At 36.7% G+C, this 21,796-nt stretch overlaps 1 protein-coding gene across 1 annotated transcript in view; it reads right to left on the minus strand.

Annotated features, from left to right (window-relative positions):
* The window catches only part of abcd3a (ATP-binding cassette, sub-family D (ALD), member 3a), a 30,272-nt gene that overhangs the window by 6,218 nt on the left and 2,258 nt on the right, over positions 1-21,796 (minus strand). Inside the window, exons 2-16 of the mRNA XM_059327092.1 lie at positions 19,779-19,815; positions 19,555-19,653; positions 16,105-16,193; positions 10,780-10,849; positions 8,710-8,807; positions 6,304-6,427; positions 6,090-6,146; positions 4,476-4,618; positions 4,317-4,386; positions 3,731-3,800; positions 2,419-2,516; positions 2,237-2,328; positions 1,192-1,283; positions 1,004-1,076; positions 843-906 (exon numbers count right to left, since the gene is read on the minus strand). Coding sequence (XP_059183075.1) covers positions 843-906; positions 1,004-1,076; positions 1,192-1,283; positions 2,237-2,328; positions 2,419-2,516; positions 3,731-3,800; positions 4,317-4,386; positions 4,476-4,618; positions 6,090-6,146; positions 6,304-6,427; positions 8,710-8,807; positions 10,780-10,849; positions 16,105-16,193; positions 19,555-19,653; positions 19,779-19,815 — 1,276 coding nt within the window. The remainder of the gene's footprint in view (positions 1-842; positions 907-1,003; positions 1,077-1,191; positions 1,284-2,236; positions 2,329-2,418; positions 2,517-3,730; positions 3,801-4,316; positions 4,387-4,475; positions 4,619-6,089; positions 6,147-6,303; positions 6,428-8,709; positions 8,808-10,779; positions 10,850-16,104; positions 16,194-19,554; positions 19,654-19,778; positions 19,816-21,796) is intronic.

Raw genomic sequence — 21,796 nt, forward strand, 5'->3', positions numbered from 1 at the left:
AATTTTGTGTCTTTTTAAAATAATTTTGTGTCTTTTTTGGTAATTCTGTGTATTTTTTTGTCAATTGTGTCTTTTTTTGTAATTTTGTGTCTTTTTTTGGTAATTTTGTGTCTTTTTTTAGGTAATTTTGTGTCTTTTTTTAAATAATGTGTGTCTTTTTTGGTAATTCTGTGTATTTTTTTGTCAATTTGTGTCTTTTTTTGGCCTTTTGTCTTTTTTAAGTAATTCTGTGTTAGAGTTAGGATTTAAATTTAAGGTTAGGCCTTGTAGAGAGAACTGTTTGGGGTTAAGGTAAACTTGGGCTCATGTTAACAACTTAAAGGAGGACTGGTTGGGTTTTTTTTTAAATAATTTTGTGTCTTTTTAAATAATTTTGTGTCTTTTTTGGGTCATTTTGTGTCTTTTTTGGTAATTTGGTTTCTTCTTTAAGTAATTTAGTTTTTTTATGTAATTTTGTGTCTTTTTTTGGTCATTTTGTGTCTTTTTTTAAGTAATTTAGTGTTTTTTTCAGTAATTTTGTATCTTTTTTAATAATTAAGGTAAACTTGGGCTCATGTTAACAACTTAAAGGAGGACTGGTTGGGGTCAGGGGTCAGGTTGGTGCAGGTTAAGGTAAGGGGGACACATATCGACGGGGGAACAGACTTTGACATAACACCGGTAAGACACCCGGCTTATAAAAGAGGCCGGCTTTTATATTAAAAATTGCTTTTACACCCGGTTACTAAATGAGGCCGGTCATTAATAGGGGCCCGGCTTTAAATTGAGGAAATACGGTCAGTATCCAATCACTAAATCAGTCAATCACAGCGAGCCTGTCCTGGTAATGACGATGAATTTACCTCAAATGTGAGATCTTTGATCAAAACGTCTCCGTTGGGTGTTGCTAGAGGGGTGTGGTCAAATCTGAAAAATAAACACATGTTGCTTTAAAGCTCAGCTCATGAAATTAATTTAAAAGAACTATGCAGTTTAATATTGAAGTGCAGAAAAATGGACGTACTTGATGATGTTATCTCTGTTGATAATGTGACCGTTTCCAGGCACCAGTTGGACTTTCTCTTCACTGTCTGATTCTTTAGTGAGAGGAATAAATAAAACACTTATTATTATTCACTGTTTGGCTGCACAACTTCAGTTATTTGACTCATTTTCGTCACGTATTTCTTTGCCATGAGGAGTCGTGTGTACCTTTCTCCTGGTTGGAGACCATGGTGCGCTCATATTTGCCAGCGTTGAGTTCCTTCAGGACTGTTATCAGTTCAGTGATACGAGACGTGAATCTGTGGACGACGTAAACAATAAGAAAAATCAACACATCAGCATTTCAATTGATCAGAAACCAGGCGGCAACCTCCTGGTCTGAGCAGGGAGGCAAACAGGAAGTGCCTTAAGCTGCATGCTACAGAAAAATTCCAGCAGGGGGCGCTAAGTTTGGCTGCAAAAACATTTCTGTCCATTAATTTCAATGCAAAATGAGAAAACTTCTTTTCTTTTTTTAAGACAACACTATGGTCTCAATCACTAGTAAAAAATCTTCTTCAAGACAATTTGATTTAATGGCAGGTCTCAATCAAACATATATTACAATTTAGAGCACGGGTCTCAAACTTGCGGCCCGCGGGCCAATTACGGCCCTCGTGACGATATTTTGTGGCCCCCACCTTGATATGAAAGTTTAATGTGAGTTTCATATGAATGGCACTTTACCGTGTTGTGTGTGGAAGGTCCCTTTATTTACTTTTTTGGGTAATTTTGTGTCTTTTTTTTAAATAATTGTGTGTCTTTTTTAAATAATTTTGTGTCTTTTTGGTAATTCTGTGTCTTATTTTGGTCATTTTGTGTCTTTTTTAAAATAATTGTGTCTTTTTTTGTAATTTTTTTGTATTTTTTGGTCATTTTGTGTTTTTTTTTTTTAAAGTAATTTATTGTTTTTTCAGTCATTTTGTGGGTTTTTTGGGTCATTTTGTGTCTTTTTCTAAGTAATTTTGTGTTTTTTCAGTCATTTTGTGTCTTTTTTGGGTCATTTTGTGTCTTTTTTTTAAGCAATTTAGTGTTTTTTCAGTAATTTTGTGTTTTTTCAGTCACTTAGTTTCTTGTTTGGGTCATTTTGTGTCTTTTTTTGGTCATTTTGATACTGCCTCCAGCGGCCCCCAGGTAATAGAGTTTGAGACCCCTGCTCTAAGTGTATGCGTCCCATTGAAGGGGCTCCACACATTCTGAAACAGACTCTTACCCTGAGAGGCGAGTCATCTCTCTCCCAGCCAGGACGATCCTGCCCAGAGCCTGGGACATCCTCAGCAGCATCCTCCCACTCTGGTAGTAGTCCTGCAGGACACAGAGGTCAAGAACATCACAAGATTAGGATTGAGTACAAGAAGTAGAAGAATGAATGAATGTGTGAGTGACTTCTCTGACCTCCAGCAGCTCAGAGTGTGTGCTCTTCAGGTGTCGGGGGTCTGACAGGTTTAGGAATGGGCGGCTGACCACCAGGTAACCCACTACGGTGGCCACATCTGCACAGAAACAAGAAACATTTGACTTCCTGCAGTAAGGCACATTTTACAGAATGACCCTTTACTCTCTGAATGGTTTCTTAACCCTTTGATGCACAACATGGGTCAAAAATGACCCTCATTCATTCCCCATGTTATTTAATGCTGCTGTGTGTTTCTGTGCTCTATCTTTTGATATCAACTTATTTTTGATTGAATATTCCAGGTATTCTTTAAATATCTTGTTTTTGATAACAACAGATCATTATTTCCATTTTGCCTCTCATACTTTATGAAGAAAAAAAGTTTTTGTATTATTACATAGCTAACTACTTGGTTAAGTAGCTTGCTAAGCTAACTACTTAGCCAAGAAGATAGATAAGTAGCAAGCAATTTGCTAATTAGTTAGCTTAGCAAGCTACTTAGCTAAATACTTAGCCAAGAAGTTAGCTAAGTAGTTAGCTTAGCAAGCTACTGAGCCAAGAAGTTAGCTAAGTAGTTAGCTTACGAAAGCTACTGAGCCAAGAAGTTAGCTAAGTAGTTAGCTTAGCAGGCTACTTAGCTAAATACTTAGCCACGAAGTTAGCTAAGTAGTTAGCTTGGCGAGCTACTTAGCTAAAACATGGATATGGGTCATTTTTCACTCATTAGAAGAGTAGTGACACAAAAAGGGATTTTATTCAAAAATAAATCAAGGAAAACATAAAATTAGGATGTATGATGATCAAAAACAAACTAATTGAGGAAAACCTGGAATACTGAATGAAGAAAATGATTTATTACAAAGATATAGAAGATAAAACCTCATACATATCGGGTCACTTTAGACCCATGTTGTGCATCAAAGGGTTAAGAATATTTTTCCTTGTCTGGTGTGAGGGACAGAGGGAGTCATATGCTGCTGAGTCACTTATAACTGGATTTTAAATGTCAGACAGTTATTGCCACATTGATGCTGTGAAATGGATTTAAGGCTGCAGATTATGTTTCATGCACTTTTTAAACACGCCAGGCAGGATTACGTAGTTTAATTGTCACAGAATTCCCTCTCCGGATGCTGTATGAGCTGCTGTTATCATATTTAATGTGTACTTAGGATCTAGTGTGCTTCTCATACAGAGCATACTGATTATTATCATATCATGAGGTCATCTCAAGTGAAGCGCTGTGAATACTTTCTGGAGACCCGGTATCTGGAATGATATGAAATCAATGAAAGACATTTATCTACTTACACTTGGCTATTATGCTGTCCACAAACCCCATGGAAAAACGGAAGAAGATAAAGTTATGCAAGTGGTCCACCTGGAGGACAAAATAAATACTCAAGTTAGGAAAACATACATTATGAAGAAAAACTTTCCAGTGTCACAAAATGACAAACAAAAAAAGACACAAAATGACCAAAAAAAGATAAAAAATGTCAAAAAAAAAGACACAAAATGACAAAAAAAGACACAAAATGACCAAAAAAAGACACAAAATGACAAAAAAAAAAAGACACAAAATGACCAAAAAAAGACACAAAATGACCAAAAAAAGACACAAAATGACAAAAAAAGACACAAAATGACCAAAAGAAAAGACACACAATGACTAAAAAAAATGACCAAAGTTTGAGACCCCTGGTGTAAACAGTCTGTTGGTATAATCATAGTTAATGGTTCATTTAGTAGCAGCAGTTTGCAGTATAGACTGATTGTATGAGGCAGTATGTAACTTCAAATCTAGCAAGTCATTCTACTGTAAATGATTAATGCGGCTCCCTTGGTTGTCTCTGACTTCTCAGCCTGTTAGAAACACTCCTTAACTGTTACTCACCAGCTTCTTAAACGTGGAGTAAATAGTCTGTTTTTCCCTCATGTTCCCGTTGTAGAAGGCAATCTCCTCACTGCAAGAACGGAAAAAACATCAGTGTGATTTTGGAGTAAACGTCTGTACAGTAATAAGGTTTGATCTGTTGATGTTTAGAGTGTTTACCTGTTGGTGATGAGGCGAGAGTTGACGTAGCGGTACTCTCCCTCGTAGCGCTGCTCCGTCACCGTCATCTTGCCTATCGGCCTCCTCAGTCTGGTCAGGAACAGACCTGAGATCAGCAAGTAGGCCATCATGATGCCTGGACCCTGGAGAGGATGATACAACAGAGACAATAAGTCACTTTTATTCATCAAGTTGACAAATAAACACAGGTCTCCATTAGGGCTGGGCAATATATCCATCCACCCATCCATTTCCCCCGCATATCCGGGGCCGGGTCGCGGGGGCAACTTCAAGTTCCAGTTACTTTATTTGTACCCAGAGGTAGATTTTGTTTGCAGTATAGAGTCCTCATACACACACATTAGGGTTGTCACAATACTAAAGTTTTCAACTCGATACTCGATACCATTTTCGACACCACAAGGATAAAAACAAAGACCACAAAATTTAACAGAAATATTTTTATTAACAAGAAAAATACAACATGTAAAAATGAACAGAACCAAAGGTTAAATATTTATAATAAAAAACAGTTGTGCAAAAAGAAACTGCAACTATGATAACAAGCTTCAGGTCTGAGGTAGTGCAAAAAATAAATAAATACAATAAACAACAACAATTAGAACAATATTTTGAGGTTGTATGCTGTGCACAATATTAGGCAAGCTTGATAAAAAACTAACAATAACTTAACTTAAGTGTTCATTCCTTGGCTAGGTATTGATATTTTTGAAAATGAGTATCGTATCCGGATACGGTTTTTGTATCGATACTTTTGACAACCCACACACACACACACACACACACACACACACACACACACACACACACACACACACACACACACACACACACACACACACACACACACACACACACACACACACACACACACACACACACACACACACACACACACACACACACACACACACACACACACAAAAGAGGCACATATAACACATCATTCAATTTAAGACAGTGGGAGTTAAGAAATGGCAAATTAAATAGAAATTAAATTAAATAAAAAATTAAATTTAAAAGTTCTTACAGGTCCAGACTATACTTAGATGTTGATGTGAACTAAAATACGAATAGCAACAAAATAAAAATAAAAATAAAATGAATAAATAAAACAGCAAAATAAAATAAAACTTGTTTAGGTTGTAAAAACATAGATAAAGGTTAAAATGTATATATAGAAATAGTAAACACATGCATAAAAGCAACAATAAATAAACACCTGTGCAAAGCACAGCTGTGACTTGTTCCTCAGTGTAATGGCTGCAGGGACAAGCATCGATATATTCTTAAAAGTGATATGGAATTAGGCCATATCGCATGTATCAATATAGTTTAAAAAAATAAAAATCTTTATATATCAATGCTGATGTTTGTCATATTTAGCATGCTAAGCGGAGATTTAGCTTTATTCACTTCTTATGTTGTATCTCCCACTATATGAATACATACTTCCTACGGGCACTGCACTAGTAAGTATAATAAAAAATAAAAAAAATATCTAGGAAAAAACAGGAAATCTTATGTAATTGGGTGTGTTATTATAATGTATTTCATAGACTGAAGGCAACATGCAAGTAACAACTTCCTTACCTGAACACCGATGGCACTAGCCAGCTTGAAGATGTACAGACCGATATCCAACAGAGGCTGCAGAAAGAAAACAGAGTTACAAATAAAACTACAAGATCTTACTGAGTAACTGTTTAGGAGTAGCTGAGATCAAACTCAAGAAGATTAAAGAAACAGAAGTGGTTGCCATCCAAATCATAGCATTGGTTTTGTTAACTGTGGAGTGTGTTGGTACCTTGCTGAGGTTGGAGTACAGGTCCACCACACTGTTGCAGAACTTCTCCACATCCTGTGTCAGCAGCTGGTCTGCATTGGCTATCCGGTTGTCCAGGTTTCCCATTTTGTAGTAAGTGAAACCTCTGAAGGGCAGAATACAGGGGGAAGCTCAAACAAAACAGAAGAAAATGCTTTTTTCTGATGTTAATTAGAAAAACACCATCATGTGTCCCATATTTTGAGCAGTGTCTGCACATCATTTTCAGTTATTGGAACAGGATTCTTTCTTTCCTGTTCCATGTCACCGCAACTGAGCCACAGCATAAGAGTACAAATAATAGTAAAACAAGCTGCAAGCAGAAATAATCTGATCCTTGCAGCTTTACATGACAGATGTACTGCTGGTCATGTTTGTATAATTCCACCACCTTGAACATTTTTGTCCTAAAAGCCTAAATTTGGTGCCTCTCTCACATTCTAATGCCACTATTCCATCTTAATCATTGCACATTTTAATGAATTATTGTAAAGGAGAATAAGGATTCTTCTAGGTTTTATTTAAGGCGTCATATTTTGACAGTTTTTTTTGTAAATCCTGTGGCGGATTCTGCTAACACATCTATATGCTCTTATTTTGAAAGCTACATGTGTTTGCTTTTATTTTGAAGGCGGGTCTAACACGTTCTTACCGTAACGCCTTATGATGTGTTATATTAACAGAGAATAAGGGTTCTTCTAGGTTTTATTTAAGGCGTCTTATTTTGACAGTCTTTTTGTAAATTCTGTGGTGGATTCTGCGAACACATCCATGTGCTCTTATTTTGAAAGCTACATGTGTTTGCTTTTATTTCGAAGGCGGGTCTAAAACGTTCTCAGCGTAACGTCTTATGGTGTGTTATATTAAGACTAAAAGTCTGAACTTGGAGCTCGGAACAACGTTGAAAATTCGTAGACCTTGAACGCACCATTAGCCGGCAGACTCTCTTTGTGTGCTGCAATGTAAATAATCTAACTAACGGAACATTAATCCTCTGTTTTACCGGTGATGTTTGTCGCTGAAAGTGGGGGGGACGGATCAGGATCACTATGAATCTAGTCCCTTGTGCCATCTGCACACAAGGTATAAAGTGGAAACCACATTAGAAATATTTCATGTAAATCAGATCAACGTTGCCACATGAGGCCTACTTCCTGCAGTTAATAGAGCGATGGTTCGATCATCCTGAGCCGACAAAACTGTCTTCCTTTTTGTCCGACAGTCACCAGCCCATAAAAGGTAGATCCGCCTTTTCTAAACTGACACTGGGCTCAGAAAATTACATCTTTAAACTCCTCTCCTGGACTCGGTGCCTTCATTAAACACTACATAGATCCTTACATAAATGCGTCCCAATCAGAGTAGATTAGAACATCTTGTAACATCACTTCACGTTTCTTCTCTATTAATCTTCCTTGATTCCTTCCATCTCATTTTATAGCATTTGAGTTATGCAGGTATGTCACCAGTTTAAAACACATTGCCTTTACTGTTGTGAAGCACTAACAGGACTAACAGGCTGCTATGTGTCATAAGTTACATTTGAAGGTGAAAAGAACAGCAGCTTCTCATTTGTCAATGTTTTATTTGCTGGCAGGCCGTTTATGTTGGTTAAAGGTACGTTTGGTAACCTCAAGGATCCCTTATCTATTAGGAAACATTTAGTCCCCAGGCATTAGCATATATATGTATATCTGGTGATATCTCGTGAGAGGTGTGGCCTTTCATATGTTTCTCTTTAAGTCTTTTGTCTAGAATTTCAAGTTCTTGCTTGAAAATCATCCTGCTTATATATCCTAAAATATTCTTGTCCTTTTGCACATTCTACTTATTTTCATGTATTCCTATTATTATTGTTATTATATTATATACTGTAATATTATTACAATAACATTATTACCATCATATCATCATCTTACCTACCAACGGATCTTCTTTTAACTTCTCAAGTGTCCTTGTTCTATTCTGTGTTTTTTTCTACTGTTGTTTTTATTTATTCTACCTCAGTATTTCATTCTATTGTATTTTATTGTACCATCTATCTATCCATCTGCTTCTTTTTTTGTCAGTTGGCACCAATAAAAGGGTAGTGTAAAGACAGATCTTGTCCTGCAACTAACAATTGTTATGTTAACCAATTAATCTCTTGATTTTTTTTTTATTTTTTACAATCAGTAATTTATTCTGAAAACACTTTAAAATGGCCATCATCACAAATTTGAAAATGTCTTAGAACTTTTATTTTGTCTGACCAAAGACGGTCAATTCAGAATTAAATAAAACTGTGAAAAGCAGCAAATTGTCACTAAGGAAAAGATGGAACCATGGAGTGTTCGATAGTTTTGTTTGATAAATGAAAAAGATGAAATTATGATGACTCGTACTTACTGCAGGTACTGGTCGTACAAGTTCTTTGTGAGCCTCTCGCGGAACCTCAGCTTCAGCTCGTACAGACCCAACTTGAGGAAGTTGTTGACCAAGGCTATCTGGAATGAGCCAGTCACACATAACACATGAACACATCTCTCTTTAGGAGCCATTTGTCTCAATACAGCTGCACAGTGACAGTGAGAGGTTTAGAATGTGAATATTATTTGTTTTACAAATAGAAGAACAGGAAAGGGAATAAAAGAAACATGCAAAAGCAGAAGAAGTATGATTTCACAAGAGCAATACAAACTTAAAAGTTAAAAGAATGATGCTGGAGATGATCTAGGCTTTTCTTATTGTCAACAAACGAACAATGAACTACCAGTAAGTTCTGTGGTTGTATATGAAGCCTGATATGTTTTATTCTTCTGTGTGATACACCTCAATTTTAATATAATAACTAAAAATAATAGAATTACTGACTTGAGGTTGTTAACCTAGCCAAGTTGCCGTTTACATCCATGTCTTTCCAAACATGTGACCATGATCACGAGACCACGACATTTCCCTCAAATGTAATAACTATTAGGTTTGTGGATAAGTGAAAATCTTCAACTTTCAATATTGTAGTACGTTCCAACAAATGTAATAACGCAAAGAATGATGGTTGTTGTGGTGGTGGTTGTTGTTGTTGTATGTTTGGCTATACACACACTACTAATACTGACCGTGGGTGCAAAATCCAGCTGCTGGCTCTGCGCTTGGTTCAGGACCACAGACAGAGGTGTGTGTGTGTGTGAGTGTGAGAGAGAGAGAGAGCGATCAAGAGAGCGAGAGAGAGAGGGAGCGAGAGATAGAGCGATCGAGAGAGAGAGAGAGAGAGGGAGGGAGCGACAGAGATAGAGCAATCGAGAGAGCGAGCAATCGAGAGAGATCAATCGAGAGAGTGAACGAGAGAGAGCGAGAGAGAGCGAGAGAGAGCCATCGAGAGAGCGAGAGAGACAGCGAGCTAGAGAGAGAGCGAGAGAGAGGGAGCGACAGCAAGAGAGAGAGCGAGAGAGGGAGAGGGAGAGCGAGAGAGAGCGATTGAGAGACAGCGAGCGAGAGAGAGCGCGAGCGAGCGGGAGAGCGAGCGAGAGAGCGTGCGAGCGAGCGCTGCACACAGAGTTGCAGCTGGATTTTGCACCGAAGGTAACTAGTGTGTGTATAGGCAAACAAACAACAACAACCACCAGCACAACAACAACCATTATTCTTTGCTTTATTACATTTGTGGGAATTTATAACAACATTGAAAGTTGAAGATTTTCACTTCCCCACGAACGTAATAAGTCCCTGCAAACGTAATAGTTATTACATTTGTGGGAAATCTCGTGTTAAGTTTGTAGTAGGCAGCCGCTATTACATTTGTGGAAAATGTATCACGTTTGTGGGATTATTGCATTAAAAGCTGCAGATTTTTATTATGTTTGTGGTTTATCACGTTTGTGGGCATTATTACATTACATACCACATCTAGCTTGACTGGGGTTCGCTCGCACCTCAGAGTTTTTAGGGTTAGTGCCCATACACACCCCCCTTCAGTAGATTACTGTGGAAAAACCTCTTTGATGACAGAATTTGCACGGATGTAAAGCATTTGTGTCAAGGTCTTACATTACAGGGGAAATGTGCATAATAGCACAGATTTGTTGTTTTTTGTCTATCCACGCCATTTGTTGACAAATAAATAAATGTAGAATATAGCCAGCCTTATCAATTAACATTGAAGCATACAAAGATACATTTGCATAGCAGTGATTGAGTGCTCATGTTTGACCATGCAAAATGGAGTTTTTGAGGTGCATGAAATGATTCAATAAAAATAAATCGCCATCACCAGGAAATGAGTAATTACACTGTTGAAGACATAAATGACTGTTTTCATATCAGATCTCCTATGTACACTAAATAAAACTGCACCAAACTAATATGAGCTAATCATTAACTACAGATGTGTGAGAAAAAAAGATTTATATCATATAGCAATTAGATTTCACTCTTAAGAGTGTGACAAAATAAAAGTTAAAAAAAAAACAACACACTTACAAGTGGCATGAATTTGATAAAGCTGAACAAGAAGGTCTTGAAATCTTTTGTCGAGCGACCGATAATTGCACTGCAAACAACAACATGCAAAAACATGAGCAAACATTGCCAAGAGAGTCAGTGGGACAAATACTGAGGCTTGATACACTTCCTTTTCCTTTTGAACCAATGCAATTTTGTTTACAGTAACAGTGGAGTCCTAAAATGCATGAACTCAGAAATATTATTCAATTTATGTATGTCCATGTTGCTATTATGTTGCACACTTGATTTTTTGAAAATATACTGCACATCTGTAGAGCTATAAACTAGTGTACCTTAAAAAATCCTTTCATGTTAAGCCTTAAAAACACTGTTAAATCTGATACAGTGGATTACGTATCCTTTTCTTTCATTTCTTGCTTAGATTTTTGTGTCTTAAGAGAAGAGCTTCACTGTGACATAAATGAAGAGGGAGTTTTACATTTTGTTAGATCAAGACTAGAATGACGCCTTGCCTTGTCAGGTTGGGGAACTGTGTTTCTGGGACATTAATGAGCAGCACAGGTGCTCCACAAGGCACTGTACTGGCTCCACTCCTGTTCAGCGGACTTCAAATACAACTCTGAGTCCTGCCACATCCAGAAGTACTTGGACGACACTGCTATTGTGGCGTGTATCAGGAATGGACAGGAATCTGAATATAGGGATCTGATAAAAGCCTTCAGTGACTGGAGTCACAAGAACTATCTCCTACTGAACACCTCAAAGACTAAGGAAATGATCAGAGATTTCCACAGGTTCAAGCCCCCTTCAGCCAGTGAATACCTGTGGGGTGGACATGGAGGTGGTGCCAAGTTCTAAGTATCTAGGTGTATACCTGGATAATAAGTTGGACTGGTCCCTAAACACAGACGCTCTCTACAAAAAGGGGCAGAGCCGCCTCTTTTTCTTAAGGAAGCTCAGATCTCTGGACATCCGTAGTAAGATGATACAAAAGATCCATCAGGCTGTCTTATTCTTCCAGAGATTCTACCAGACTAACTGAATTTCCCCTCTGGGATGAACAAAATAATTTTGATTTTGATTTGATTGATTTTTGTGGTTGTAGCCCTCTGTCAACCATCCAAGTTGCAGTTTAAATCCATGACTTTCCAGACTTTTTGTTACTTCTTTCTTACTTCACCACTTCAGCATCCGACCAAAAGTTTCCCCTTCTGATCCTGGGTTAAGGCATTAAATAATGGCAAGAAAAGTGTTTTGGAAAAACATTATGATGTCACAGTGAAATTGACCTTTGGATATAAAATGGCATAACTTTATCCTACTAGATATTAGCCACTATTGAATATGTGCTTATGTTGCTCCCCTATCCTCTTGTTATGCTGCATTTCTTCCATTCCTGTCTCCCTGTCCCGTCCACCCCTTTGTCATATTGTATGTATGTTTAATTATATGTTTGGACGGGTTGATAATCATTTCGTTGTCCTAGTACTTGTTACTCTGTTCAATGACAATAAAGTTGAATCTCAATCTCAGACGCAAGATCACAGTACAAGACTTTGATCTTTGACTTATGGCCTCCAAAATCCAAATTCCCTTGAGGCGTTATGAGATATTGAGTTTACAGGAATGGGACGGACAGACAATCAGACTATATAATGCCTCACAGAACTGGTGCAGTGGCATAGAAAACATCTATCTAGAATTCCAGGAATGTGTGTGTATTAGCCGTGTATTGGTGTATTGGAGTATTTCGCTGCTAGCTTTCATTACAGACCAGTGACATTAGACTAATGTTGTTGGTCTATAATGAAAGCTAGCAGGAACATTAGTCTAATGATTAGACTAATGTTGTTGAATTCCTGCAGCTTCATCTTAGCAACAAAGATAAAGTGATGTAAGAGAGTGCAGATTTGAATAGCTCAAGTTGGTAATGTTTCATTTAATATATATATGTATTTATCAATAAATCATGAAGTGGTGTTATTTGGAACACACATGGCCTTAAAGGGTACCTTCAGTATTCATTAAGCCCATGCAAGACTTTGGACATGTTTCCTTACATTTAAAGATAAAAACATAAAAGTGGAAAAAATGAATTCTCTAAACTTCTAATAAGAGATTGTTTCATTTATTCATCATGGTCTTTCTTAAATTGTGTCAGTATATATTACAAATGTTTGCAAATTGATGCTGTTGGGCTTAACAGGTATCTCTAACTAAACAAATTAAATGTTTCAACTATCCCATGTAAACAGTTTGAAGTTTGATTTTAACTGGCAGTTAAATCTTCCATTGTGGAAAGTGGAGGGTAGTCTCACAAGACATCTCTTTTTGAGGTGGGCAAAAACTAAAGTTTTTTTTGTTTTTTCAATATTCTTGGTTATGGGAGAGTGTCAGACATAGATGCAGTACTTGAATATAACATTTAAGTCTGTTAAATTAAGTTTAAAGTGTAAGAGCGGTAAAATGTGCATCCGTCTCATTTGCTATAATATTTTTGGTCGGGCAGAATGCAATCAGGGGTCGCTAACATTTGTAGTACATGCTTGACTAATTGCTTGACATTGTTACTTTTAAAATGCTTTTAACCAAAATGTAAACAGGTTAATGCCTTTTCATTTAAAGAGTGATACTGGTACTAAAAAACTGCAAAAAAATGTTTGTTCAAATTGATAGATCAGCAGTATACATCCAAGTTTTTGCCTCTGAATTAAAGAACACTTAAAAATGTCAAGTTTATATTCTATCCTTCTAGAAAAGCATTTGTAGGGGACATCAGGCTTCGTGCCTTCGCTAAACTATAAATTTAACATTTTTTTATGTTTGCATTGCTCTGGACTTTTCAATTATCAAACCAGTCAGAAGTTAATTCCTAGAATGGGTTGCTCACTAATGTCAGCAGAGTTACAGATGTGGTTGCAAATATAAACAGAAATTGAACCGAATTTCATGTGGAAATGTTTAAGTATGCCATCAGTATTAATTTAACCAGCTGTTAAGATGGATAAGTGAGGACACGTGATGGATAAGTGATAACATCACAACATGGCACTAGAACAAAGCAGGATGCTAAAAGCAACAGTGTTACTGTCTAAAAGCTTCCACTTCTACGGGAACCACGTGTTGGACAGTTACCCCTGGTATGACTGATATGTAGGAACAAAAGTGCTTCTTGAATAGACTCATGTCTCTGCTTATTATACCGCTGTGGAAAATCAAAACAAAGTCATCGGTTACTGCAGAGAATCAAACAGCAATGCATGATGGGACAGGTGTTTCTTTTTCAAGCTACACTGGCTTTTTCAAGGCTCGATACTGTGACCGTCAGTTACAGGATGATTATATCATTTTAACATTAACCCTTTATCAGGCAAAGAACTATATTTGGTAACTTCAGGTAATATTTCGAGAAAAAAGTTGCAAATTTACTAGATTAAAGTGGCAAATCTACAAGAAAAAAAGTCGCAGATTTAAGAGATTTAAAGTGGCAAATCTGCGCGAAAAAAGTCGCAGATTTACGAGAAAAAAGTGGGAAAAAAGCAACTTTTTTCTCCCAGATTCACCACTTTAACCCTTAATAGGACACTCATTGAAATACTTGCAAATTCCAAATTTCAACCCTAGAGAATATTGGAGGATATTACATACAGCCAGAATGTGAAAAAAAAACATACAAAAATTATATTTTGAGAAAAAAGTTTACGAGATTAAAGTGGCAAATCAGCGAGAAAAAAATGTGCAGATTTATGAAATTTAAAGTGGTGAATCTGCGAGAAAAAAGTTGGTTTTTCCCACTTTTTTCTCGCAAATCTGCAACTTTTTTCGCGCAGATTTGCCACTTTAAATCTCTTAAATCTGCGACTTTTTTTCTTGTAGATTTGCCACTTTAATCTAGTAAATTTGCAACTTTTTTCTTGAAATATTACCTGAAGTTACCAAATATAGTTCTTTGCCTGATAAAGGGTTAACTACAAAAACCAATTCATGAGAATGAACAATAAACTGGTCCGCTTATAGGTAAAGCAGGTGAAAGTAACAGTGCAGTCCCTGAGTAGCAGCATAGTGACATCACAGAATATTGCAGGTTAACACAAAATGCCAATTTCAACATGTTAAACCTGTTCTTAAATCTGTTGCTTTCCATTAGCTTCAAATGTGATTCTAACACGTTGCATCTTGACTTTAACCCATTAAAGCCGGGAAAGCGGATACGTCGTTTTGTAGTATTTGTAGTTTTTTCCACCTATTTTCGGTCTCTTGGCCAATGAAATGCATCAGAATACATGTGGGAGTGTCGCAATGCATCATGGGACTTTGAAATCATCACCAAAAAAAGACACAAAAAGACTAAAAAAAAAGACAAAATGACAAAAAAGACACAAAATGACTAAAGAAAAGACACAAAATGACAAAACAGACACGAAATGACCAAAAAAGACACAAAATGATTTAAAAAAAAGACACAAAATGACTAAAAGAAGACACAAAATGACAAAAAAGACACAAAATGACCAAAAAAGACACAAAATGATTTTTTTAAAAAAGACACAAAATGACTAAAAAAAGACACAAAATGACCAATAAAGACACAAAATGACAAAACAGACACGAAATGACAAAACAGACACAAAATTATTTAAAAAAAAAGACACAAAATGACTAAAAAAAGACACAAAATTACTAAAGAAAAGACACAAAATGACAAAAAAGACACAAAATGACCAAAAAAAAAAGACACAAAAAGACACAAAATCAGATACATGTTGGAGTGTCGCAATGCATCATGGGACTTTTCCAGAACTGAAATCATGGAGGAAGACGACTATAGCGGAGGGAGCTCAGATATAACAGCTATAAGCTCTCAAATACTTTTGTTTTTCTATCTGCTACAGAGGCTGAAAAATCTATTATTTAGTAGAAGAGTTGACACTTCTGTTGAATTTACAGAAAAACTTCAGGTTTTAGGGGCTTATTTTAAAATCACCCAGAGGTTTTACAGGTGTTTTTCCAGCTGTTTTAGGCCTAAAAGGGTTAAAGCAGTTTGTGTCCTTGCTACTCAGCGTCGCTCTGACCTGCCTATCAGCCAGAGATAGCCTTCAACATGTTACAAGGTTAGAAGGTTTTTTTACAGATATTTTTTTAAATAGTTATATAATAGACACATCAACATCCAATGTGCTGGAGTGATGGGCAAAAAAAAACAGTTGTCACTGCCCTAATACCAGCTGACTGCACTGTACTGTATGTAGCTGTGAGTCATTTAATATTAAAGATAAAGCGGTCATAAAATCTACTTTTACATGAGTGAATTGTATAACCTTTTGTTTTAAACTTTCTGACCTTTCAATCATGGTGCCGTTCTGGATCATCCATACGTCACAATAGGTCCTGGCCACTAACATGGCCGCGATAAGGACTAGATAACCAGTCTGTGGTGAAGAAAGAAGAAAAAAAAAACACAGAATAGTTAAGAAGCTGTACAACACTGCAGATCATAAAAGTGCTTTATTGTCTCCCCCTTGACTATGCTTGTATCTATTAAACTGATAGGATAAGACCTTGACTTATGGAGCTTATGTATCTGTGTCAAAGGGTTTTGCTGTTTGTACAGCGAAGCATAATGATAGTTTGAATAATGTTTAACTCTTCTCTCTTAACAGCACGGCAAGAAAAAAATCATCTGAAATCACCTGCAGCATTTTGGGCAGAAGTGAAATCTCTGCAGCAAACAGTGCAACAAGTTTTTGATAAAACCTTGATTCCAAAAAATGTTAAAGCAGAATGCTAATCCTTTTTGACATATAAAATACATTAAAGAACCTGGGCTAAGACAATAGATTTTATTTTCAAATTAATAAACTTGGAAGTATAAACTTGCTGCAGGCCTCAAATTCTCCAAATGTTGGGATAGGGGCATGTTTCCCACCTTACATCACCTTTTGATTTAGAGGGTGTTTAGAGGGACTTTGGTCTTAAGCAATGCTGCTTCATGTTTGCTTGAGATGCCAGTTTAGTGTTTTGTCCAGCACCTTTAACACAGTTCACACTCAAAATTCAAAATAACAGTAAGCTGGGAGAACATTTTGTCATGCTATTCTATGCTACCAAAGTTAGCATGTCAAGCTTGGTCTGTAAAATCATCAGGACACACAGAAAGAAATGTGTTGTGAGGTGAGTATGTCATTGGAGATACACTCCTGCAGTATGCTCCCAAGACAGACAGAGATGAAACTAACACTCAGAACGTTTACATGACACTTGAAAAAAACAAATTATTGCCTTTATCCGACTAGAACTGGACAACTGAAGTGCATGTAAACGTGTTAGTCCGACTGATGTCGGAGTTCTCCAACTCCGATTAGGACAAGATAATGTGATTGGAATTGGATTTTCGCCGGCATGTATGTCAAGATAACGCCTGCTCCACCCCCACACTGGCATATGACCACAAAACAAAAAATTTTAAAAAAGCCAGTCGCAGTAGCCGGTCAAATTAGCAGGTCTCATTAGCCGGTCGCAGTAGCCGGTCGCATTAGACGGCCCCATTAGACGGCCCCATTAGACGGCCCCATTAGACGGTCCCATTAGACGGCCGCATTAGACGGCCCCATTAGACGGCCCCATTAGACGGTCCCATTAGACGGTCGCATTAGACGGTCGCATTAGACGGTCGCATTAGACGGTCCCATTAGACGGCCCCATTAGACGGTCCCATTAGACGGTCCCATTAGACGGTCCCATTAGACGGCCCCATTAGACGGCCCCATTAGACGGCCCCATTAGACGGTCCCATTAGACGGCCCCATTAGACGGCCGCATTAGACGGTCGCATTAGACGGTCCCATTAGACGGTCCCATTAGACGGTCACAGTAGCCGGTCAAATTAGCCGGTCAGTAGCGACAGCACAATGTGTCAAACTGAGGTCAACCAGAAAGGGCGCCATATTAACCCGCTGAAACGACGCATATCTCCACCCAGTGTTGAGGAGGAGGACACGTTCCCGTCAGTTATTCAGTTTTCTCAGTTGCATGTAAACTGAGACAAGGACAGAAGTCTGATTAGACGCCAAAATTGATTTTTAAGCATAGCTCGATTAAACTGTGCATGTAAACACACTGAGTGAATTAACTAACAGCAATAAATTAACAGCACTCTGTGCAGTTGTAGGGCAGGTGCAGGCTTCAGAGTCCTGTGCACTGTAAAGCATGTCATGATTTTGTCTCAACAAGCGTCTAACATGCAAAACATTACAACCAAACAGGGGCCTTTCCTTGAGTCAATGAGAACGTAGAATATCATTCAGGAACCTAACTGCTCTGCCATTGCAACTCAAACTTGGTACGTTTTTTTATAATATGCCTATTGAAAATGAATACCTAGTTTACTAGGGTTTCTGACCATGAGCAGTAGTAACCTGGGTGGGGTTTTCCCCTTAAGCTAGTGTATTTTACTGCTGCTCTTGAATGCAAGTAACCATGACTTATGTGTGTGTTTTATGGGCAAAATTATTTATTTTGGGGCTAAAAGCACACACTGTTTCCTCCTGCTTTACTTTTCACGTTTCTCTTTGTCTTTTTCTCTTAATAGTTAAACTATTAATTCAACACAAAAAGCAAAAATCAATGCATTCAGATGAAGACACTGATAATAGGGCTGGGCAATATAGACCAAAAGTCATATTCCGATATATTTAGGCTGAATATCGATATACGACATATTTGCCAAAGGGACTAAAGATGGAAACTAGCCGTTGGCTATAATCTTGCATATTTACATGTATATGTTCATTAATATGTATTGTCCCTGTTTTAAATAAACTCAAATAAAATATTTATTTTATATATATTTTATCATGTGACAGCAAATGTTCAGTCAAATAAGAAATTTATTGTTAAATATTGTATTACAACAGTACCTTTTTTTTTTTAAAATCAAAACTCTGAACTGAACAAATGAAATAACATAGGCCAATCTTTTTCTGAAATAAATATATTTATATAAGAAAAGAATAACAAACATTACAAAATAACTAAATATGACAAACCCTTGTAAGGGCAGAATTTATATATAAAGAAAGAGAAAAAATTGAACTATATCGATATATGTGATATGGTCTAATTCCATATCACATTAAAAAATATAACAATATATCTTTTATAACAATATATCGCCCAGCCCTACTGGAACTGTGTGTGAAATAACACTCGGGGCCCCTTATTTCATAGAAAAGGGCCAATTTTGCTCCAGATGTAAACACATTAAATTGAATAACACATGTGTAAATAGAACAGGAGCAACAAGACGCAATTTGCTTTGCAGCGCAGTTAGAGGAGCATTTCACCCTTTTGGTCTTATATTTTATGTCCTGATGACTAATGTAAATATAAACAACATGGTATAGACCAGTAGTTCTCAACCTTTTTGAGACGCGACCCCCAATTTAACATGCATGTTGTCCGCGACCCCCGCTCACTGGACACAATCTCACACGCACAGTTCAGATCGACCAGAAAAGACACAAAATGACCAAAAAAAGACACAAAATGACCCCAAAAAGAAACAAAATTACCAAAAAAGACACAAAATGACCACAAAATGATCAAAAAAGACACAAAATGATAAAAAAAAAGACACAAAATTACCAAAAAGACACAAAATGACCACAAAATGACCAAAAAAAGACACTGGGGCGACCCCCAGAAATCATCTCGCGACCCTAATTGGGGTCCCGACCCCAAGGTTGAGAACAGCTGGTATAGACAACAGCAGCCAACAGATGAAGGTCCTACCTCCTTGCAGAAAAACTTGGGTACCATGATCCCCAGAAGCCTGAAGATCCGGAGAAAGAAAACCTTGTCCACTGCTGCTCGGTCCTTTTTGCCATCTTTCTGAATGGAGACATGAGATAAAGACGGCTGTGATAAAGCTAAAGCTAACGCTAAAGCTAAAGCTAACGATTTATACAAATGTACTGACTTCATAGTGTTTATAAACATGAAAATAAGAGACATACCACAGTGTTCAGCACCACGTCTGCTCCTGCTTTTCTCCTGCAAAGAGAGAAAAATAATCACAAAGTGACCACATTGCTGATTTATGGCCTTAGACCATGGGTCTCAAACTCGCGGCCCGCGGGCCAATTGTGGCCCTCGTGATGATATTTTGTGGCCCCCACCTTGATATGAAAGTTTAATGTGAGTTTTATATGAATGGCACTTTACCGTGTTGTGTGTGGAAGGTCCCTTTAATTACTTTTTTGGGTAATTTTGTGTCTTTTTTTAATTATTGTGGCTTTTTGTTAATTCTGTGTATTTTTTGGTCATTTTGTGTCTTTTTTTGGTCATTTTGTCTTATTTTTTTGTAATATTGTGTCTATTTTGGTCATTTTGTGTCTTTTTTTTAGTAATTTTATATCTTTTTTGGTCATTTTGTGTCTTTTTTTTTAGTAATTTTATATCTTTTTTGGTCATTTTGTGTCTTTTTTTTTAGTAATTTTATATCTTTTTTGTAATTTTGTGTCTTTTTTCTGTCATTTCGTGTCTTTTTTAAGTAATTTAGTTTTTTCTGTCATTTTGTGTCTTTTTTAGTAATTTAGTGTCTTTTTCAAAAGTAATTTAGTGTTTTTTCAGTCATTTTGTGTCTTTTTTGTAATTTTGTGTCGTTTTTCTGTCATTTTGTGTCTTTTTTTTTTAATTTTATATCTTTTTTTGTAATTTTGTGTCTTTTTTCTGTCATTTTGTGTCTTATTTTTAGTAATTTTGTGTCTTTTTTTGGTAATTTTGTGTCTTTTTTAAGTAATTTAGTTTTTTATGTCATTTTGTGTCTTTTTTTTTTGTAATTTTGTCTTTTTTTGGTCATTTTGTGTCTTATTTTTTAGTAATTTTGTGTCTTTTTTGGTCGTTTTGATACTGCCTCCAGTGGCCCCCAGGTAATTTGAGTGTGTGACCCCTGCCTTAGACTTTGGGCACGTTTGTGTGTACTTTTTTCTTTTCTTTTAAACACATCTCAGTATTGACTGGTAGGCACAGTACCTGCTCTTGGCAACAGGAAATGACACCCTTTGTACTTTGATGCACTCCTGCTAGCTGGTTGACCTCAAATGCCATAAAAGCCTTGATAGATACGACAATGATGTTTTAATTTTTATGTCCTGGTGTTTCTGTAGCGAGCAGCAAGTTCAAATGTTTCGTCATGAAAGAGGAAGTTGGTGTAATTTCTAAGGTACATTGTCCAATCTGCATCAAATTTTTCATGCTTGAGATTCTGATTTCAGGAAATATGTGGAAATCTTTTTTTTATTTTTTTTATTGCCCCAGCATTATGAATTTCTGTGTTTCAGCTTCAAACAGGAAGTTGTTGTAACGAGACTCCACAAGATGAGATCTTTTTACAAATTTCAAACTTTTGATTAGAGTCCAGGGGAAGATGTATAAAAAGATATGTATGCACAGGATCCATACACATGGTTTAAGGTAATATGAAGGTGAATATGAAATATCAGGTAAAAGATGTAATCTTATAATAAAAGATTCATTTCAGGTAGAGCTGCGACAATTATTCGCTTAATCGAACAAGAATCAATTATTAAATTAATTGTCAACTATTTTGATAATCAAATAATTGGTTTGAGCAGTTTTTTTTAAAGACAATAAGTCCAAATTCTCTGATTTCAGCTTCTTCAATGTGAATATTTCTGGTTTCTTTGTTCCTTTATGACAATAAACTGAATATCTCTTTGGTTTGTGGACAAAACAAGAGATTTGAGGACGTCTTCTTGTGGTTTTATGAAACACTGATTGATATTTTTCAGCATTTTATTCACCAAACAACTAATGGACATCATTCTGTAAAATGTCAATTATAAGCCACCTAAATTTACCTTACCATTTATATACATTTGAGCCACCATCTCTGTTAACAATCATCTCTCTGTTAATGATAGTTTCATTCAACCCTGAACGTTTAACATGAACGCTAATGAATCACTGATCCTCCTTCTGATGCTGAATAATAATGATTGAGACTTGAATT

Source organism: Centropristis striata, chromosome 23 (genome assembly GCF_030273125.1).
Source record: "Centropristis striata isolate RG_2023a ecotype Rhode Island chromosome 23, C.striata_1.0, whole genome shotgun sequence".
Taxonomy (NCBI): Eukaryota; Metazoa; Chordata; class Actinopteri; order Perciformes; family Serranidae; genus Centropristis; species Centropristis striata.